The sequence below is a fragment of the Phalacrocorax aristotelis genome, chromosome 10 (genome assembly GCF_949628215.1).
Source record: "Phalacrocorax aristotelis chromosome 10, bGulAri2.1, whole genome shotgun sequence".
Classification (NCBI taxonomy): domain Eukaryota; kingdom Metazoa; phylum Chordata; class Aves; order Suliformes; family Phalacrocoracidae; genus Phalacrocorax; species Phalacrocorax aristotelis.
The window spans coordinates 4472143-4491396 of NC_134285.1; the positions used below are offsets into that span (position 1 = coordinate 4472143).

The following is a 19254-nucleotide window of genomic DNA, read 5'->3' on the forward strand; positions in this document are numbered from 1 at the left end:
AGTGAGGAGATTACAGTGTGCGATTAAACACCCTCTCCATCACATCCTCCTCTCTGCTGTCCCAGCCCAGCGGATTAATGGACTGTCCCAGGCTGCCTGCCAAGCACGGGCAGATGTAACAGGCAGCAGATACTTAATCTCCTGTATCTGTGCCTGGTTCGCAGCCGTTTGCTGATGCCAAGGCTTCTGCAAACACGCTGCCCCTCGCACCGAAAGCACGAGCTGTTAGCTGTACCTGCCTGCGAGGGGGAGTGGGCTGGGGAAAGGCAGGAGAAACACGTGGAGTTCACACCATCTAGAAATGACTAATTTAACTGTAAAGCTGTTAAAACTAAAACAAAATGTGCTTTCCCACATCAGGTACCCCTGTGCTGGTAGGCCAGGGTTTGTTAGTGGGCACAGCGCCGAAGGAGAAGTTGGGCAGGGTCTTGGTTTTGGTGGACTTACTTGCTTCTTGTGTGTTAGGTTTGGAGTAGAAGATTTTGGGGCCAGGAAGGACTCATTCCCTCTTTGTGTGGGTTTAGGTGCCGCCTTATATTGCGGTAGTCAGTCTTTGTGTCAATGCTCCTCTTACAATAGAAATAATCTAGGCTGGTTGCAAAAAATCAACCATCCTACTGTGTGTTTAGGTTAATTAATATGGTAATGGCAGAGTATGTTTCTTTATCAAACAAAAAGCTGTTTGTAAAATAAAAGAACCCCTCGTGGAAATCATAGAGATCAGAATTGTTATCATGTGAGATATGCAAAACCCTCAGCAGCCAAGCAAGTTGGATTGGAAGAAGAGTTAAAAATTAAAAGTCACTTTTCTTCTTATCAGGCGAGAGCTGTGACCTCAGTTACAGTGCTGGAACAGTTGCCTTTGTCTGAACCAGGGGCTTTCTCCCTGCTTTTGTGCAAAGGGGTCCACACGGGTTCCTGTGGCTGCCAACAATGTGCCATTGTCTTGGGTAAACAAGGGGAGAAGTCGCATCGAGCTCTGCTAATGGCACATGTATTGTCTAGTTTTCCCCTGCCTATGTTTTGGAGAGGACGTGGCTTGGGCAGAAGCAGCACCAGGTGACACACGGAGTTAGGAAGCCATGGGGACACCTCTGCAACGGGTGTGTTGGAACAGGCAGGCAGAGCTGCCCACGGGTTTGCAGCTCCCCATGGCCAACACGTCTCGGGAGGGATCCCAGAAATGCGCACAGCTGCGATGGCACTCGCTGTGCGGCAGTCGCGGTGACGGGGAGAACCGGATACCTCCTATCTCATGCCATCCCAGTGAATCTGGGAATCTGCACTGCCGTGCCGTGCCTCTTCCCTTTCTCCTTGCCTGCGCAGGAATCCCTTTTCCCGGGTGTAGGAGACAACTGTTTGGCAAATAGCAGCAGCCTCAGCTCAGGGGAGAGCATTGTTTTTAAATAGCTGCAGCGCGCGAAGCAGGGATGGTGGCAGCAACAAAAGGCAAAGGGAATGACTTGGTACAAAACTATAAGCAGCGCCATCTGCTTCAGAAGGGCATCGTTTCTAATTCAGCAGTGAAGGAGGCTCCTGGAGTTAAGTAATTGGGAATAGTAGGCTCCTGGCTGGAAAGTGTGCCAACCCTTCTGGCAAAAAGCTGTTAAATCTTTGTCGCTGGCGTGTGAAAGTGGTTCTGTGTGGCAGGCCTCCAAAGACTGTTTTTAACCCTTGATGTATGTAAAAAAAAAAAAAAAAAAAAGAGAAAGAACCTACAGCACTTTTGATCTTGAAATGGCATGTGGCCAGGTGTTGAGAATAAAAGGGGAAGGTGGGTGCTCATCGACGTATGTGAACGGCTCCAAGTCTGATCCTCCGGTGCTGATAGCAGCCAGACCTGGCCTGCCAACAAATGCACACAAAGTGGTGCCTGTTTTAACGGCTTAAGCAGGAAAACCAAGGGCATGATGAATGATTCATGAGGATCAATACAACCAAGGCTTTTACTGCCCCTTAAAGCTAGTGCCTGCCTGCCAAAGGGTGCAATTGCAAGGTGAGTGATCACAAAATCCTCCGCTGAGCTTTTGGGACAGTCACACACTTGGCTCTCCTCTTACTACAGCCCTTACCCTCCAGTCTGCAAACATGTCCGGCTTACCAGCCAGGACGAGGAGGCTTTAATTCTCCAGATGAAAGCACAAGCTGTTATGCATCTCCCAGCAAGCACAAAACAAAATCAACGTTTTGCACCCCCTCCTAGGGTGGCTTCCTTGGAAGCTTTGGTCTTCATCCTGTTTGTCTGATTTGTGATCAAAAGCGTGTTCCTGCCTACGTGTGTCTTCAAGCAGTTGCTTCTATCATATCTTGTCTAAACGCCTAATTTCTTCATTAAAATAAAATGAAGGTAATGCAATCAAAAAAAGATCTGTCTCCACAGCCGTCGTTTTTCAGTAGTAGTGTGATCAGAGTTGGGCAAAGCTCTTTTGGGACCTTCTTTGGTGTGGAGGGGAAGAGGATGCTTCACAGCCGTATGGGTTTTCCTGCCAGGGGGGAGAAAGTTGGATTTAAAAGCCTAAGCCCCAGCCATCCTGAAGATGAAACAGTTGGATTGCAAAACGTGTGCTTTTTCCAAGTTTGATTTGGATGTTTTTTAATCTTCCTCAAATTAAAGGAAAATCTCTTGTTTGACCCAAAACAAAGCTATGTTTTCTTTGGCCAGCCAACCAAAAAAAAAAATCAACTCTATCCCCAGCATTAGTCCAAGTTCACTTGCCAATAGTGCCTCCACAGCTCTCCTGCTCCACATGGCTTTACCACTCCCAGATTAGAGCCTCTTTGCTAAAGAGTTTACAAGGACAGGAGAATTCAGTCACTTTCTCTAAGTTTAGTTTTGTGGCTAAACTCACAAATATTTGTTCATACTCCACCTCTGGTTTATGGGCATTGGTCCACATCCTGCCTTTTTAATCTGTTTACTCACATAAACTGCTTTAACTTTATTTTGTGAGGTTTTGCAAAGCATAATATGGATTTGCTTGTATGCATGGTGAAGCACAGTTTTTGATGCAGCTGCAAGGTTTCCATCGCCTGCTGAACTAGAAGCCCTTTGTATGAAGGTGAAGGGGTTTGGTCAGGAAACGGATGAACTTGATGTCTTTTAGCACCATTTCTGTAGCCTTACTTTGGGAAGTAAGCAGCGAACCTGATAGCTGTTCCATGATTTTTAGATTAACTGAGTTTTCCAGACTCATTTTGTACTGGGTTCTTGTACCTTGGGAACCCCTTGGCTCCTGTTATCGACAGACTCATTCTCGGTGGAGCGCAGACCTCTCTACCATACTTGCAGATAAAACCCCATCCTCAACTGAGAACCTGCAGCGTGGTGGGGGGAAGAGATGGGAATTTTTTCCAATTCCTAATGCTGTTAGTGGTGTGCTGGGTCTTCTTTAATACTTGTTATCCTCCTCAGGAAACATGTCGGAAGTGCCAGGGGCTGTGGAAGGAGCACATGAACCTCACCTGCGAGCAGCTGGCTGAGAAGGATGACATCAAATACAGGACGTCCATGTAAGTAAACTCCACAACCAGGCAAAAATGGGGGGTTGGATGAACTCATAATAGCCACACGCTAGACAATACGCTCTGGTGTGGAGCTGGTGAGAAGCCCCTCTGTTCTTGTGACTAGCGGAGGTCCTGAAGTTCCCCTGGGCGTCACTCCCTTCTATCAGCGAGGTCCTAGGGACGTCAAAGCTCAGGGGTCAGAAGGCACCCAGGATGGGATTTCTTTCTGTGAAAGCTATTTGGCAGCGGCTCCAGCTGGTAATTCGAGAACGTGGGAGAGTTGTCACCAGCCCAGCCTGTTCCTCTGGCTAGCCTGGTGTCTCGCAGGCTGGCACCTGGTCCTTCTCAGAGGTGAGAAACCCCCATTAGTGTTGCTTCAGGGGGAGAAGGCAGATGTTGCATAGAGGCAAAGTAGTGTATTGAGTTGTCGTTACCCTTTGAAAATCTAGAGTGGAGACAACGCGTGGTTTGCTCAGCTACTACTTTCTGGCTTCGTGGGAGGGGATGTGTTTTCTTACAGAAGCTTGTCTCTTTCTAACCGGTTTGTAGGAATTGTTACCAAATGGAGTCATACTGCAAAATACGCAGGTGTAAATCCTGAGTGTTTCCCAAAAATCTTTTGAAGTTTGAACTCTCTCATTGGTACAGTAAATGACAAAATCCTCTGCCTTTAGGAAATAAGGGAAGATTCATCCATGGAGCTGCATGTCTGGTGCAGTCAAATGGGACTTCCCCACGTTGCCTAATCCTTTCCCCTCTGATTTAGTCTGTCTGGCATGAGTAGAGGTTGGAAAGCTGCACCACTGGGAGGCTGGATGGCTGTTGCTTGCTCATCCACAGTCCCTAATTCAGAACAAAGTCTTTATGGATTCGATATGACCTTTTTTTTTGCCACTCCCTTCCCTGTAGGAAAGAGGGGTGAGAGGGAGGAGAATGAGTTGTCATGTCCCTAATAAGGAAAAAAATCAGTTTCAAAACCTTAAGCAGGAACACTTCTGTGGATAGATGAGTCTTACTGCCTGATACAATAAAAGCTTCCTTTTGAAGCCCTGCGTAAGGAAAGGGAAGCACAGCTGGAGTTCAGGCCAAACTTCCTGCCTTGCTCAAAGTTTCAAAAAAAAAAAAAAAAAATCTGCATCAGCAGCATCCTGTTGAGTAGTGGAGGGAAGAGCAGCTGCAGCTCGGAGGAAAGTCAGTCTCAAGTTCGGGTTCTTTTGGTCTCTATTCTTAGCCTATCTCCAGGGGCCTGGGTGCAGGTCATGCCAGGTACGACTGCGTGGGAGCTTTGTGTGGCTGCGAGGCAGCTGAAGCTCCCACCTCGCCATTCCCTGCTCCTCCAGTTGCGCTGACGGAGCTGTTTGTGGGGCTGTGCTATAGCCTGGTTTGCTGCTGCGATCCTCCTCCCTGCCATCTCCCAAACATATGTTGACTTTGCAGGTCCACGAAAGTAGTTGGGTGGAGATGCCTGGCTAGGGAAGATCGTTCCCCACTGTCAGCTCAGCACAGCCAGAGAATTGTGCTTCCCCCAATGAAAAACAGAGTCTCTTTACTCCTCTGTCATCAAATTTCACTTCTAGGTTGTGAATTAAATTGTAACATGATCTCCAGTGGTCAGAAAATTGGCCCTTAGGTTGACAACTTATATTCTTAAGTCTTTTAATTAAATGACCGAGGCTTTCCTCCATTTCTGTGCCAAAATAGTATTGCCGCGAGCTGAGCCTTTGCACTGGCGTGCGTGTCGCTGCCAGGATGTCTCTTGGGGACAGGGACTGTGCTTTGTCCTGGATTCCCGTTGTGCTCCATTAGAGTAAAACCCATCTATTGAACATCAAGCAATAACCTCTGGAAAATTTATGTAGGGAATCTTAAGAGAAGGAGAAAGCCCAGTCTCTGTGGAGAAAGATGTGATTATTTTTCAGTTACTGATTTAAATTTAACAAAAACCAAATAAATCTGGAGTGTAGCAGCCAGGGTTAAAAAAAAAAAAATATATATATATGGTCATGGCAACTTTGTAGCCGGAGCAACAGGCACACATAAAACTAGCTAGCAGATGACAGCCAAGGGTTTTCTTTTCCTGAACTTTATCTCCTGGGCTGTATTTCTCCACAGCCAAGTCAAGCATCCACGTGCCCGTTGGCCCTCTGACTTACAGCTTAAATTCCTCCCAAGCCAGAGCCTGGTGCCGTGGCGTTCTGGCTCGCCTGGGAACCAGGGTTGGGGCTGCAGCACGCAGCCAGTGATTGACTTTCTTTCACTTAATTTGTTCTTGAGTTGTCATGGGTTGGCTCCAAGTGGAGCTGAGCCCAGGCCTCCTTGGAACAGTGGTGGGCTGTGGGGATGGCATAGGAGGAAAGCGGAGGGAGAGAGGTGCGCTGGGGAAAGGGGGATAAAAGAATTGCTGGGAGAGCTTAACAGTCATTTTACTGCAGGCTGGTGACTGCAAACACCCCTTCCCTAATTCTTCTCCTCCTCTTGTGTTGCAGAGAAGAGAAAATGACAGCCGCCCGGATTAGAAAATGCCACAAGTGTGGGACTGGCCTAATTAAATCGGAGGGTTGCAACCGCATGTCCTGCCGTTGCGGTGCTCAGATGTGCTACCTCTGCCGGGCTGCCATTAACGGGTATGACCACTTCTGCCAACACCCCCGGTCGCCTGGGGCTCCCTGCCAGGACTGTGCAAAGTGCTCTCTCTGGACGGATCCCACAGTAAGTAACGAAGGACTTTTGTGAATGATTCGCACCCTGATTTCAATTACTGTTCCGTGCCAGCGTGTTGAAATACATGCCTTCCACCAGAGGAAAACGGCTGTTTTTAGACAGCACGATTTTTTTCTTTCCCAAGGCAGCTAAAAAACACACTGGAAGACTATGTGCATCAGCACAGAGTCACATCTGACCGCAACTTGGAAGGAACTTGTGTTGCTTTAGGGAAAAACAGCTCCTGTTAGATGAGGGCTGTGGTTGGAAGTGCTCTGAGCGTTGTTCTGGGGAGTGGAGCTTGTGGAAGGAGCTGGTGGGGAGCGTGCGCTGGCACCAGCCACGGTAGCCGCTGTTGGGATTACTGGGACTTGTTCCTAGTTCTGCAGCTGAGTTGCAGTGGTACGGCTTATTGTCTAGAAGCACGGGGAGGCACGTGTCTTTGGTGACCAGATCACCTTGCTTGCTCTGCGAGTCCCTTTGCAGAGATGGAGAAAGCTGCCTGCAAGCCAGCGGTCCAGAGTTACAGTTGGGTCCGTTCTCACGGCTGTTAACAACAGCTGCAAGGGAGAACTGAGCTGTAGGGGAAGCTGTAGTAACTTAATACAGCTTGTAGCTGTGACAAGCATGGGAAAACCTAGTGCAGCATCTCCGTAAATAGAGGTCTTCAATACCAGAAATCTGGAAGGAGCGTAGGTAGGAGCTGGAGTTAAATTCCCTGATTTCAGCAAAGTAGTAGAGCAATGTGAATGTGGATCTGCCTTCCCAGGGCTTGTCTGAGCTTCGTTTGTCCCAACGCTTCTTTGTCTCCGGCTGCTGCAGCTTGCCAGAGACTGCTACCAGCCCCTCTTTCCGCAGGGGATGTGCACAGCCCTGCGCCTGGATGGAGCAAAGGAAAAGCCACACTAAATCCCTCCCTTCTACCTGCAGGCCCTTGGGGGTCTCCCAGCACGGGGTCCCAGCTGGTGTAAACTTCCTAGTCCTCTGCTTGTCTGCCTTTATTCCCTGCATTATCCTATCAGTGCCAGGTGTTAAACTGAACGCTCCTTCTAGACACGCCTGTAGCGTTTCCAACACCTGCTTATGTGCTCCCTGGTTTCCTGTCCCGCTCCTCCCTGACTTCCACCAGGATGCGATGCAGGGTTCGGCAGCACTAGCGTCCTTTGTTCCCGTCAGGCTGCTGATTGTGCTGGGTGATGGCATTTGTTCGGAGCCAGAGAAAACATGAGGTCTCTCAAAAAGCTCGTACTGTACTTTAAAATAAATAAATAAATATGCAGCACAAAGAGGGCACTGTCACCAGGCGCTTTCCAGCTCTAATTAACCAATGTTGTGGCAAAGGAAATTTTCCCACCGTCAGCAAAGATCTGGCGCTGCCTGCTCTTTTTTCTGGGGGGGAGAAGGTGGGGAGGCCTGACAGAGCACTGGTGGGCTGGGGAGGTGAGGCTGGGTGACTGTCCTCGCTGGGCTGCAAAGAATAATGTGAAACTCAACCGTTGGCTTCTAAGACTGGACTGACAGACGCCTGTGTGCATTGTCCCCCTTTGTAAGGGGTTTAGTGACACTAACGCAGTCCCACACGCTTGTATGGGACATAAAGAGGAGTTAACGTGGTAGGTGTCAGAAGGGGGAGTGAGTGAATTTGAATCTTGACATGGAGATACGAAAGAGCAAAAGGCCCCTGTATCAGTACCATCTTGTTCTCTGTCAGGGATGATGTCCATCCAAGGTATTTCCCCATCCTGGCTCTGCCAGCTGCTGCATTGGCATCTTCCTGTGTCTTTCTCAACTCCCCCCGTTTCCTCTTTCAGCTCAATTTCTTTTATTCTGTTGAAGTCAGTGAATGGCTGGTGCTCTGAGTATGGGAACAGAGTATCTGGGGTGGGCTTGCATGTGTTTGCAGCTGTGCTCTGAATGTGTGCGAGTACTGAGAAGCCAAGACCAGGTCATCTTGTCACCTGTGGAATTTGCAGCCCATCGCTTAGGAGCCGGCGCTCCTCTCCCTGGATTAGGCTCTGCTGCAAAATGGGGAGGGCATACGTGTGGCACCAAAGCTTGGCTTATAGAGGGTGACGGGATGTTTTTGGATTTCTGATGCATTTATGTACAGCCTCAACTAGAACAGTCTTCACAGCAGACCAGTGGCTTGATCTCAGTACCGTGGTCTTGTCCATTTGTGTTTCACGGGTGTAGCCTTCAGCTTTCTGTCAGACCTGGATGACTTCATACCTTTGTGAAGGATCTGTTTTGGGTCTAACTCGCCATTATTTACAGCAAAAGTCAGGTTTCTTTAAAATCAGGAACCTTTGTTCTTTTCCAAATGTTTAACATTTTCTGAGTCTGAAATGATTCTTGCAAAAGTGTAAGTAAACCTATTCATTAGCTTGGGTTAAAAACAAATTAAAGACAGTCCTCTAGGAACTGCAGCATCTGTTACTCTTTGTCTCAAATGATCTTGAGAGAATAAAGCAGACGCCTCAAAATTTCCCATAATAAAAGGTTAGTTGAAATCTCGTCCCTATGCTGTAATCAGACTTGAGTCTAATTTGAGAGTATTGGTGCAATATTTGCTGGCTCAGAGACAAGCTGCAATCGGGCTGCGGTCAGCAGCTTCCAGGGTAGCGGGCAGTAATCGCTTAATCACTGCATTTCTTCTAGAGCTGATCGGTGCCCTGCACCCCTGTAGGCTGTGAACACGGGCCAGGAGCTCTTGTCAGTAAGCTGCTTGGGCAAAAGTCCTCGTGTGCCTATTCTGCAGCTCGTGCTTGCTTTGGCTCGGCTCGCTGAGCCGTTGCTGGCTGCAGGAGGGGCTGATGCAATATTGCCAGAGACAAAGCTTGGGATGGAGAGGTGAAAATTGGCTCTGCAAACAGCAGGCTCTCGGACTCGGGGGCCATGTTTTCCCTGATTTCTAAGTATCTGTAGCAAACCTGAGGCTGATGTGTGCGTTTTAGCCGGTTTGTACAAATCCCGTGATGCAATTTGACTAACGTATCCTGACTGTTTTGGTAAACCAGGTTCTGCTCTTGTATGTATTATTTTTAATTTAATGCTCATCTTTGGACTATCAATAATATTGCAGAGCGGCTTTTTTGGCTTTAAAGTTTAAGATGTTTTCAGTAAACTCTTAAAACACTCCCAAAGGCCCATCATTAAAGTTCAAAGCCGAAGACTAATCATTATAAGGTGTTTGCAATTATCCTTCCTTCTAGTGTTATAAACAGATGATGTTGAGCGAAGGCTGCGTAAAACTTCAAATACATTAAGGAAATGCATGAAGTATACAGCACTGCCTTTAGGATTTGGAGGGGGGGAAGGACCCCTAAATTTAGGGCAGTGGTGTTTGGGGTTTTTTTTTTCCTAATCGTGCTATAAAATGCCTTAATCATAAGCATACGGTTAATCCGCGGTGTTCACAGAAAGCCATCAATATGGAATGCCTGCTGCTAAAATAACTCTGCATTTCTTAAACGCCAGCGTGTGCTTGGTCCCCGTGCTGGCCCCCCTTTTCCTGCAGCACTGCGGATGCCCTGTTCCAGTTACAACACAGCCTGCTTTTATCCCCTGCTTCCTGCTGTATGGAGGAACACGCCGGAGACAGCCGATGCCTGTTCTTGCTCAGGCTCTCCGCAGCTGATCTGGGAATGATTTGAAACAAAACCCCTTAGTCCTTTGGAAGCCTCCGTCGTGAAAAATCATTTCAAGTTTATTAGTAACGGCTGCGGCCACACATACGTGGAAAAAGAAAGCAGTAAAAAGCCAGAAGGGGGGAGGCAATGGTGGTGAAGGCACTTTCTAAAGACAGGGGAGGGGTTGTGCAGCCCAGAAATAGTTACCAGGTCTCTTGTTTTCCCTCTTTCAGGAGGTGGGCAGCTGCTTTTCTGTGACGCTTCATAATTAAAGATAAGGAGAAGCGCAGGTAGATGAAAACAGAGCTTTCAAAACCTTCATCAGTGGCACTTTTGTTCTGGGCAGAGGAGGCTGTATTTGGGGGGAGGTTGCCTCTGTGTGACTTGCGGAGCTTTTATCTCCTTTGCTGCTGTATTTCCTTGTTCCCGACGGGCTGTTTGCTTCTCCAGCGGCTCTTTCTGTGGGCGTGCAGGGCCCTGCACGGATGCTGGAGGATGCTGGACACGGCTCCTCTGTACCAGCATTGTTGAAAAGGCCTCCCTGCCATGAAAAGGTGCCTCTCTTAGCAACCCAGCCCAGCTCTTTCGTTAATCCACCCACAGACCCGAGCCATCCTTTTTGCTGTGATTGGCTCCGCGCTCGCTGCATTCCCTGGATTGAATGGGAGAGGGATGAAAGGGGGGAAAGCCGCCTCTATGCCGAGATCCTTTTGCAGGTGGGGAATCGCAAGAGCAGGTTCTCAGACTGGCCAGGGAGGAACCGTTTTTTTTGCCTGCAGGACTGAGGACGGTTCCTGCAAAGAGCATCCTGCTGTCGGGTTTGGGGCAAAGCTCGGTCCTGTTTTGCCACTCAAAAATGCAGCTGCGATTAATTACCGCTGCTGCCTTCTGCAGTGTTTGCAGATAAGAAGGGTGAATACATCTTGTCGATCCTTTGCATTTTTCTCTTGGCCACCTCCCTTCTCCCGTGATGCAATGGCGCATGGGGAAGGGCCACGCTACAGCATTGCCCTGCGTTTTTCTCTCTCAGGAGGAGAGCCAAGTTACATCCTTGCTCCAAAAACATGTGGGCAGCCCAGTGCTGAGACACCCCCAGGGTTTGGGGGGGGTTTGCTTTTTTCCTTCTTTCTTCCTTTTTCTTTTTTTCTTTTTTTCTTCTTTTTTGCTGTAGGCAAGGCAGCTGACAGGAAGATGACAGTTACCTTGACAAGATAAATCCCTTCAATCCACACAGCCTGTGAACAGGCTATTAAAATTATAATCTAATCCTTTATTAAGGGTCTTGAACCCGCTCAGGAAAACAGACACAAGAGGCTTTTGAAATCGTACTGCAGCTTCCACCCCTTGTGACATTAAACCGTTTCTTACCACAAGAGCCAGCCCAAAGTGTGCTAATGAAAACTTAATTTTTGGTGTGGATGCTTTACCCCTAGATGAACCAGTCATCCCTCTCCTAATTACTGTGGAATAAAAAAAACCCCAACCTTTGCTTCTCAAAGAATTAGTGGTGTTAAGCAAAAATCACTGTTATATGTGGTGAATATTTGCAGCACTGAGACTTGTTTTTTAATTCTGACCTGCGCCGGTGCGATATGTAATAGCCAGAACTTGTGGCGTCACCTTTCCTTCACGAATATCCAGTATCCTAAAATTATCTCGCTGTGCACATATAATCAATGTTTCTTTTGTTCCAGCTGGGACGTGGATCTTTACTAAATACTGCAGGTATTGAACTGGGCTGTGTATTCATCACTTGACAAATTTCATGTCAGCTTTTTAAGTAGGAAGGTGCATATCGTGTGGTGTATTTTTGTTCTCTCTGTATCAACAGATACCAGTTCTTCAGAAATACTGATGTAAAAAAAAAAATCTCAGCCAAGGCTGGATATGTGGGATAAAGTATAGATCTCAAAAGTGTGTTCTCGTATTGGAAGGTTATCAGCAGAGAAGCAACAAAGCTGGTAACTTTTGTTCTTGGAGACCTGGTTTGTTATGCCTCTGCTGTGATTTGCAGTCGCAGAATGAGTCGGGAACTCGTTGTCCTGATCCAGGTCTGCTCTTGGCAGGTTTTCTGCATCCAGGGTGTGCTGCAAGGTTCGTCCCCTCTTGAAGACCCAAGAGGGGATGGGGTTGAGTAGGGATCTCTGGCCGTTGCGTTTGAGGTGATGTGTTTTATGTTGTCCTTGTGAGATAGACGTCATTTTTGGAGACCTGGCAGATGGGGTTTGCTGTTACGCGTTTCCCCGGCGCTCTGGGAGCTGCAGTAATTGAAGCCAGCATCACCTTGGGTGTGGGCGCAGCTGGCTGGCCAGCCCCGGGGGCAGATGGCTTTGTCGGTCCCTCATTAGTGTGGAGGTCAGCTGCAGTTTAAACTGGGGCGGGGGGTGTCGAGTAGCCCTCGCTGCGGGGGGATCTTGTAAAGTTGTGTTGGTGATGTGTCTGATTCCCCAGATTTCTGCAGGACTGACCGGTATCAGCGGCGGGGTTTGGAGGAGATGCAGCATCACGGGTGGTGGTGGCAGTACGGTGGCGCCCTGGAAAGCACTGTTTCTAAGGGTTAGTCCCAGACTTAGATTGAAGAGACTGAAGTAAAAGCTTTTTTGAAGTTAGGAGGGGCTTCTGAATGTTGCTAAGCTTTAAGGTGAGGTTTATGCCGTTGTGTGAGTGAAGGAGATGGGATGATCTTATTCAGTTGAGCTTAAAATATTTTTCTTACTTAAAAAACCCTATATAACTATTTAAAAAATAAAACACACACACACAAAAAAAAAACCCTGCTCCTGAAGGGAACATCTTTTCCAGTAAGTGGCAATACGATGGGAGAGGTGGCTATCTTCATTTTCCAACAGCATTGCAAAAATAAATACTCTGGGAAGGAGAAAAAGACATCTTGAAGCTTTGGGGCCACGCTCGGAGAGCACTGCTTGGGCAGCAAAGGAGAGGAGGATGTTTGGCTGCCTGTTGGAGAGCATGCCCAGGTTGTTTTCCAGCCAGGGAACATCGCAATCTGATACTTGGGGGGTAATTAGAAGTTCTGTATAGGCTCAGAAGAGCCATTCTTCAGCAGTTTTTATGGAGATAGATAGGCTGTAATTAACGGTCTATGGAAGCAGCCTGCTTGGAAAACAAAAAAGCATGTCCTGGAAAGTCTTAATTTTAACCATTGACTCACAGAATAATAAAAGGGAGGGAGAAGTATTGAGTTTGATGGCTTTCTGCAGATTGAGATAACTTCAGTCTCCCAGGGAAACCTTATCTGGTGGCGGGAGGAGGGGACATCTTAGCAAGCTTCCCAGGCGTTGCTGCTAGACATGTGCAGGGCCATGAGATTAGAATTGGGAAGCTGGCTAGACTTAAAATAATTTCAGCGTAGCTGCACACATGAAGCATATTTTGAATTTAGTCCCAGAGCACTCTTCAAAATAGAGGATATTTTCCACATTAAGAGTGTTCAGGAAGAAATTTATGGGGCTTGGCAGTACTGGAATTAGGACGAATAAAACAAAGCAATGTCTTGCACATTGAGGGGTTCTTGGGGCTTGGGGTTTCCCTCAAGCTCCAATGTTAGTGCTTGCAGATGAACTGCTGAAGCAAACCAAATGCTCCTTTGTATGCAGGTAGACCCAGAGTGGCTGATGCCTGATGCAGGTGGTGTGTGTCATCCAACAGCTCCTGTTCTCGGCCTTCTTCCCTAATAACTACCATCAAGAGTACAAACGCTGTCCAGGAGGCTTAGCGGTTCTCATTTGTTTTCCAAAAGTGCCAGGTAGTGTTTCACCCCAGCAGACACAAAGCAGCAGCAGATGCAGCCCTGCAGAGGCCGGGAGGACCTCTGTTGCCATCGCTGCACATATGGCCAGCAGAAGCATCTGCTGCCTGGCACTAAAATGGAGTTGTCTCTTTAGCTGTTCGGTGTGATCTTTGTCACGCCGGTAGCTGTTGCATGCTGTAGTGCAGCAAAGGAGCTCATTTTCCACAGCCATTCTTGGGAGTGAACAGCTAATGCTGAAGCATGAATTGGGGTGATTCTCTGGTTTCTTGCCAACGCTAGCACGGCCTTGTGTAAAGCCTGAGAGCTGCCCGGACCCTGTGGGCTGTCGGTGCCTGTGACCGTCCCTCCAGGCAAGCTTCTCCTAGCTCAGGAGTTGCACAGTCTTCTTCCAGGACTTCCTCCATTGTGCTCCCTTGATCTCATAAAAGGTGATGTAAATGCAATCTCTCGATAACTGCAGCCACCTGAGGCTTCCCTGTGTTGTTTGGTCTTGCTGCTGCTACTTTGGGTTGAGGAAACTGATGATGAGAGGCAGGACAATTCCAGTTTCTGGCTTACTCTTGTGTTCTTGTTGAGCAGTGGGTCTGAATATTCTTGCTATAATTTCTAGATAGACATGACAGAACATATTGCGATTTATGCCCTCTACAGAGTTACAGATAAGATCTAAATGGCCTTGTCACAGCACTGTTTAGCTACTAGAGCCAAGATTTAAATTGTGTTAATTCCAGCTGTTGGGCCAAAAACTCTAGAAGTGCTAGCATAATGTAAATATTTAATAGACTATTGCCATTTAAAAGATTAACAGCTCTCCAGCAACTCTTCAGATGGGCGGAGCTGGGTCGCAGCTCTCTGGTTTCCATCAAGTCAATGAATTTTAGCACTGATCTCCCTGGAAAGCTGATTTAAGACTCTTAGTTGTACTCTGTAGAGTAGGCTTGGCTCTGTGTAAGTTCCTAGTGCTGCAGTCCCCTGTCACAGCCTTGCTTTTGGCTAAACCTGGTTCAACCCCAAATAAGGACAATTCAGCCAAATTCTTCTTATTCCTGTGCAAACATGTGCTGAAGAGAAAAGCAGCATTGAGAGAATAGAAGGTTGCTGCAGTAGGAATTAGCCCACTGACTCTTGATACTCCTGTGATTTCTAGGAAGATGATGAGAAGATAATTCAGGAGATTCAGAAAGAGGCTGAAGAGGAGCAAAAGAAGAAAAACGGAGGTAAGTCACAGTCTTTACCTGTGTTTTGCCATCAGACTGAGGGCAATAGGAGAGCCTAGGGCTCCCACCTACTGACAAGTCTCTGGATCTTCACTGGGTTTTTGCCATGGCCTGGCTGTTTGCAGGCTTCTCTGTGCATTGCTGTGCATCACCTCGATCTTGCTCCAGAGGAGAGTGCAAGCTGCCTCCCTGTTCCTGCTGAGAACCCTTCTAGCTTTAAAGTGCTTCTCCCTGCAGGCTTTAGCTGGGACCGTGGGGAGGCACAAGGCTGGCGTCCAGCTCTCACTTGGCGACGGGCATCGTGGATGCGCAGACCTGTCTCCTCTGCACTTGGCAAAGTAGCTGAAGGGCAGCATAACTTCTGTGCCCTGTGGTGGGGGGCACAGGGGCATGCAAGGGGCTGCCCCACGTCCCTGCAAAAGGAGGTGTTTCCCCCCTTTGTGGTCTGGTGTCGATGAAAGAAGCCAACCTGAAAATCTAGTGCTGTGCTCTGTGGCGTCTGGAGCACGGAAGGGATGAGCAGCGATGCTGTAGAGAGCATGCTTAAGCAACATGCTGGGGGATGGAGGATGATGATTGCAAATATGAGACCATGGACCAAGCTTGGTGAGTTTGTCTGTGGAATGACCAGTTTTCTCTCTTCCCTCTGCAGAGAACAGCTTCAAGCGCATCGGCCCTCCTGCAGAAAAGCCCATGGAGAAAATGCAGAGAATTGAAGTTATCCCCAGACCTGTTCCTCAGAACCTCCATCAACCCCGGATGCCCCCTTACCCCTTCATGCACCCTCCCTTCCCGCTCCCCGCTGTCCGTCCCATGTACAATAACATCCCCCTCAACATCGGCCCTATCCCTGCCCCCTACGTCCCCCCGTTGCCTAACATGAGGGTGAACTATGACTTTCCCCAGATCAATGTTCAGCTGGAGCACAACTTGCCTATGCACTTTGGCCCTCAGCCTCGACACCGGTTCTGACCTTGTTCAAACAGCACTTGGCATAGAGTCATTGCAGGGCAAAGCCTCCCCAGTAATGTCACCCTCCCTTCTGTTCCTGCCCCTCTCGGTTTAGCCAGCTGCAAGGGGTCCTGCTCTGACTCGCGTTACCTGCACTGCACCCCTCTCTAGAGCTTCTCTGAACCTTTGCAATCGAACGTTTCAACCTGTGCTGCAACAGGGCTTGGTGCTACATTTCCAAGGGGTCTCTCCCTGTGTTGGGCATCCAGCTATTTTAATCTGACAAAGCCTGTTCAGGCAGCTGTTGGGAGGGAAAGCGAGACTTTGTGGAGCGCAGGGATGCAGCCATTCCTCGGGGACTTTCTAAAAATCCTACCTTCCTGCTGGCCAGAGCAGCTGCTGCACAGTCAAGTGAGTCTTGGGGGAAGGGAGGAGAGACTTGGCATCTGAGTAAGACCTTCAGGAACAAGATAACAGGAGTCAGCTGCCTTAGCCTTCTGCCTGCAGAGAGGCACGAGGCTGGGGTTCCCATGTTCTGCAGCACCTCTCTAACCTACTAGCACCCCCCAGCAGAAATAAATTGTTCAAAACCAAATCAATCTAGTGTTTTTAGCATTTCTCACTCTGCAAGTGGAGTGAGGGGGATGCAGCAGCTATCTTGTTGCTGGGATCTCAGTAGGAAGCTCAGAGCCATGTTCTGCTTTAGGAAGTAGCAGAGTGTTGAGCCCCCTAATCTTTGGTGGGACTGAACTTGCCCCCTTTGAAAGGATCAGGGGTTTTTTCCCCCAGAGGTGGGTGCCTCTTATCTTCCAAAACATGGCCTTTGCTTTGCTGTTTTCATCTGGCATCCCAAATCCTCCTCTGCTGGCAGTCACCAAACAGCTGGTAGAAGCATCCAGAGCTTAAGCTGTACCGTTCATCGCAAAAACTGCATGGACAGATACCCGGTTAGATGCATAGAGGGTGGTGTGTGATATGTGCTGTGGCAGAAGAATTAGCAACTACCCCTGCAGTTGTGCACGCAGGCAGCGGAGAGCCAGGAGCCCCCTTAGCCAAACCCCCTGCAACCAAACGGGAGCAGCAGCCTTGTGCTGCAGGAAGCTGGCTGCTTGCGCGGCGCCTAATAACTTCTGAAAATGTGTGTTTCAGCTTAATTGGCTTTGGAAAAGCATGTTAAAAGGCAAACGCGAGTATTGCTGGGCTTAGGAAGCGAGGGTTTAGGAAAAGCAAAACTTCCTTGTGAGAAGCAGGGAGGGGGGTAGTTGCTGGGCTGCTGGAGGAGTGTTGGCACAAAGCCCCTTTCCCCACAGCCCTTGGCTGTAATGCCTGGTACAGGCCCCCTTCAGAAAAGAAAAGGGTTGGAGTGGAAAAAAAAGCCCTCCTCCCAGAAATGCTGGGCTAGGTTTTAGCAGCCAAGTTGGTTCTGTAGTTCCCCGAGTGGTTTGGCGTGGGCCGCATCCTGCTCTGTCCTGCTGGGACACTCCCTGCACTGCCCCTCCTGTTATTCCCCCTTGTATTTGAGCATCTCGCTGTCTCTTTAGTTTTATTTGTTTTTCAGGTAAAACTCCCTGCTTTGGCCTCATGGCTTCTGCCAGACCCTTGCTTGCAGCTCTCTGTACCTGCTCGCAGCACAGCATCTCCTCGGGCGCGCGGCGAGCGATGGGCACGGGGCCATCGGTGGGGTGCTCCTGGAGGGAGGCAGCCTCCGCCGTGGCCCAGGACAGCGTCGGGGCACTGTTGTCCTCAGGAGGGTCTCCCAGAGGGGACTTCTGGGCTGAGTCAGCACTTTTTCCCCTCTCTGGCATTGCCTATGAGTTGAACTTCCCTGCGGAGTGCTCTGTTCCAGCTCCTCGGTGCCATGGTCTCTAGCATTAATAACCAAGTGGTATTCTTTTGCTGCTATCATTTTCTTTTTTTTTTTTTTTTTTTAATTTCTGGAAGTTGTCAGGGGGCTGCAGGAGCTTATCGCTTGCTGGGTTTTAGCCAGGTTTAAATCCCAGCTTGCACTGAGTGATTCCTGCGGTAGCCAGGAGCAGGGTGTCCCGCTGGATTTGGGAAGGGCTGTGTTCACAGTGCTAGCGGGTGGCAAGAGAATGGACGCAGGTCAAAGGAAGCACGGGTGGCTTCCCCTTGCAGAAAGGAAATCCTGAGTTTTCCATGGCTAAGCTCTTGTTGGTTCAAGGGCCAGCTTGGATGAGCCCTCCCGGCTTTCTGAAGCCTGCGCCTTCCCCTGGCAGGGTGGTTGCGGTTGTCGTCCAGCACCCGCCTGCGCAACGGGGGGCCGGGCAGTGGAGGTGGGTTTGGGCAGCCGGGCACGGCTCAGCTGCTGAACCAGTGGCCCAAATGACGAAGCAAACATGGTGTGACCTCCCCCAGCGTCCCACGGAGCTGCGCGGCTGGGAGCACTGGCAAAACGATGGTCTGATCCCATCTTTTGGTGCATGTCTAGGGGTCTAAAGAACTAAGCCTTGGCAGGGGGAAGTGCAGAGGTGGAGCAAGAAGGATGGACAGGCGTCGGGCAGAGGTGGCAAGGGGAGGTTGGTGTTGGTGGTCCGTCCTCGTGGTTAGGGTGTGAGGGTCTTCTGCTGCTGTGGTGCGGCAGTTGTGGTCCCGGAGGAGCCCGGTAGGTGTAGGGAGAGAGAGGACCGCTGACCCATGTCCCCTGCCAAATCCACAAGCTTATTTGTGTCTGAGAGAAGAAAAATCGGTGCTTGGTCTGTGAACTGTACCCAGCAGCCCTGAGCGATGGGCTTAGCCCTCCACCCGGCCCTGGGGTGATGCCGGCCTCCCGGCGCTGCTTCTCTCCCCGCGGAAACACCCATTTCACTGAAAATTACTCTGCAGCCAAAGCGTGTGGCTGCTCCTCCCCTCTAACCTGAGGGACCTCGAGGTGTGGTTTCTGATGGCGCTTGGGTCACTGCTGATTTATTGAAAACAAAAGAACAAAAAAAAAAAAAAAAAGCCCAAGCTTAACTGCGCACCCACCAGAGCCGTCCCTGATCTGGTCTCTAACACCCGCACCACGTTTTTACCTCCCACTTTGCAGTCCTTGAAACCATTTGTCCTTTAAAAGGTGACTGGGAGGTTGCTGAGCCCAGGCTGGTCCCGTAACAGGTACTTCTTCTGGTTAATTGCTGTGTCCCATTTTACTTGCCTTAAAGGTGGAGAGAGAAACTTAGTATTTGCACTTAGCAAAACGTATTAAAAGAAAAAAGCCCTGTAAAGATGTGCATGTCCTGCAACTTTGTATAACGATAGCTGAAAATAAAATAGGTGGTTTATTAAAAAAAAAAAAATAAAAAACAAAAAATATTTTTCTTTACCTTCTGGTAGTAAACTGTTCTAATATTCTGTGTGTAAAAAGTTCCTGTATCATACTGTAATTTGAATTTTTGTAAATAAATTTGTGCACTCTGGCTTCTACCTCTGTGCTTTCATTACAGCCGCAACAGCATCGATGTGCCGCCTCGATGCCGGGGCT

At 48.9% G+C, this 19254-nt stretch overlaps 1 protein-coding gene across 2 annotated transcripts in view; it reads left to right on the plus strand.

Annotated features, from left to right (window-relative positions):
- RNF216 (ring finger protein 216) overlaps positions 1-19145 on the plus strand; it is an 81642-nt gene extending 62497 nt beyond the window's left edge. For both annotated transcript variants that reach the window (XM_075104819.1, XM_075104818.1), the window contains exons 14-17: positions 3413-3510; positions 5991-6213; positions 14753-14822; positions 15475-19145. In XM_075104819.1, the coding sequence (XP_074960920.1) occupies positions 3413-3510; positions 5991-6213; positions 14753-14822; positions 15475-15794 (711 nt within the window). In that variant the 3' untranslated portion in view covers positions 15795-19145. The remainder of the gene's footprint in view (positions 1-3412; positions 3511-5990; positions 6214-14752; positions 14823-15474) is intronic.
- The last annotated feature ends 109 nt before the right edge of the window (positions 19146-19254 follow it).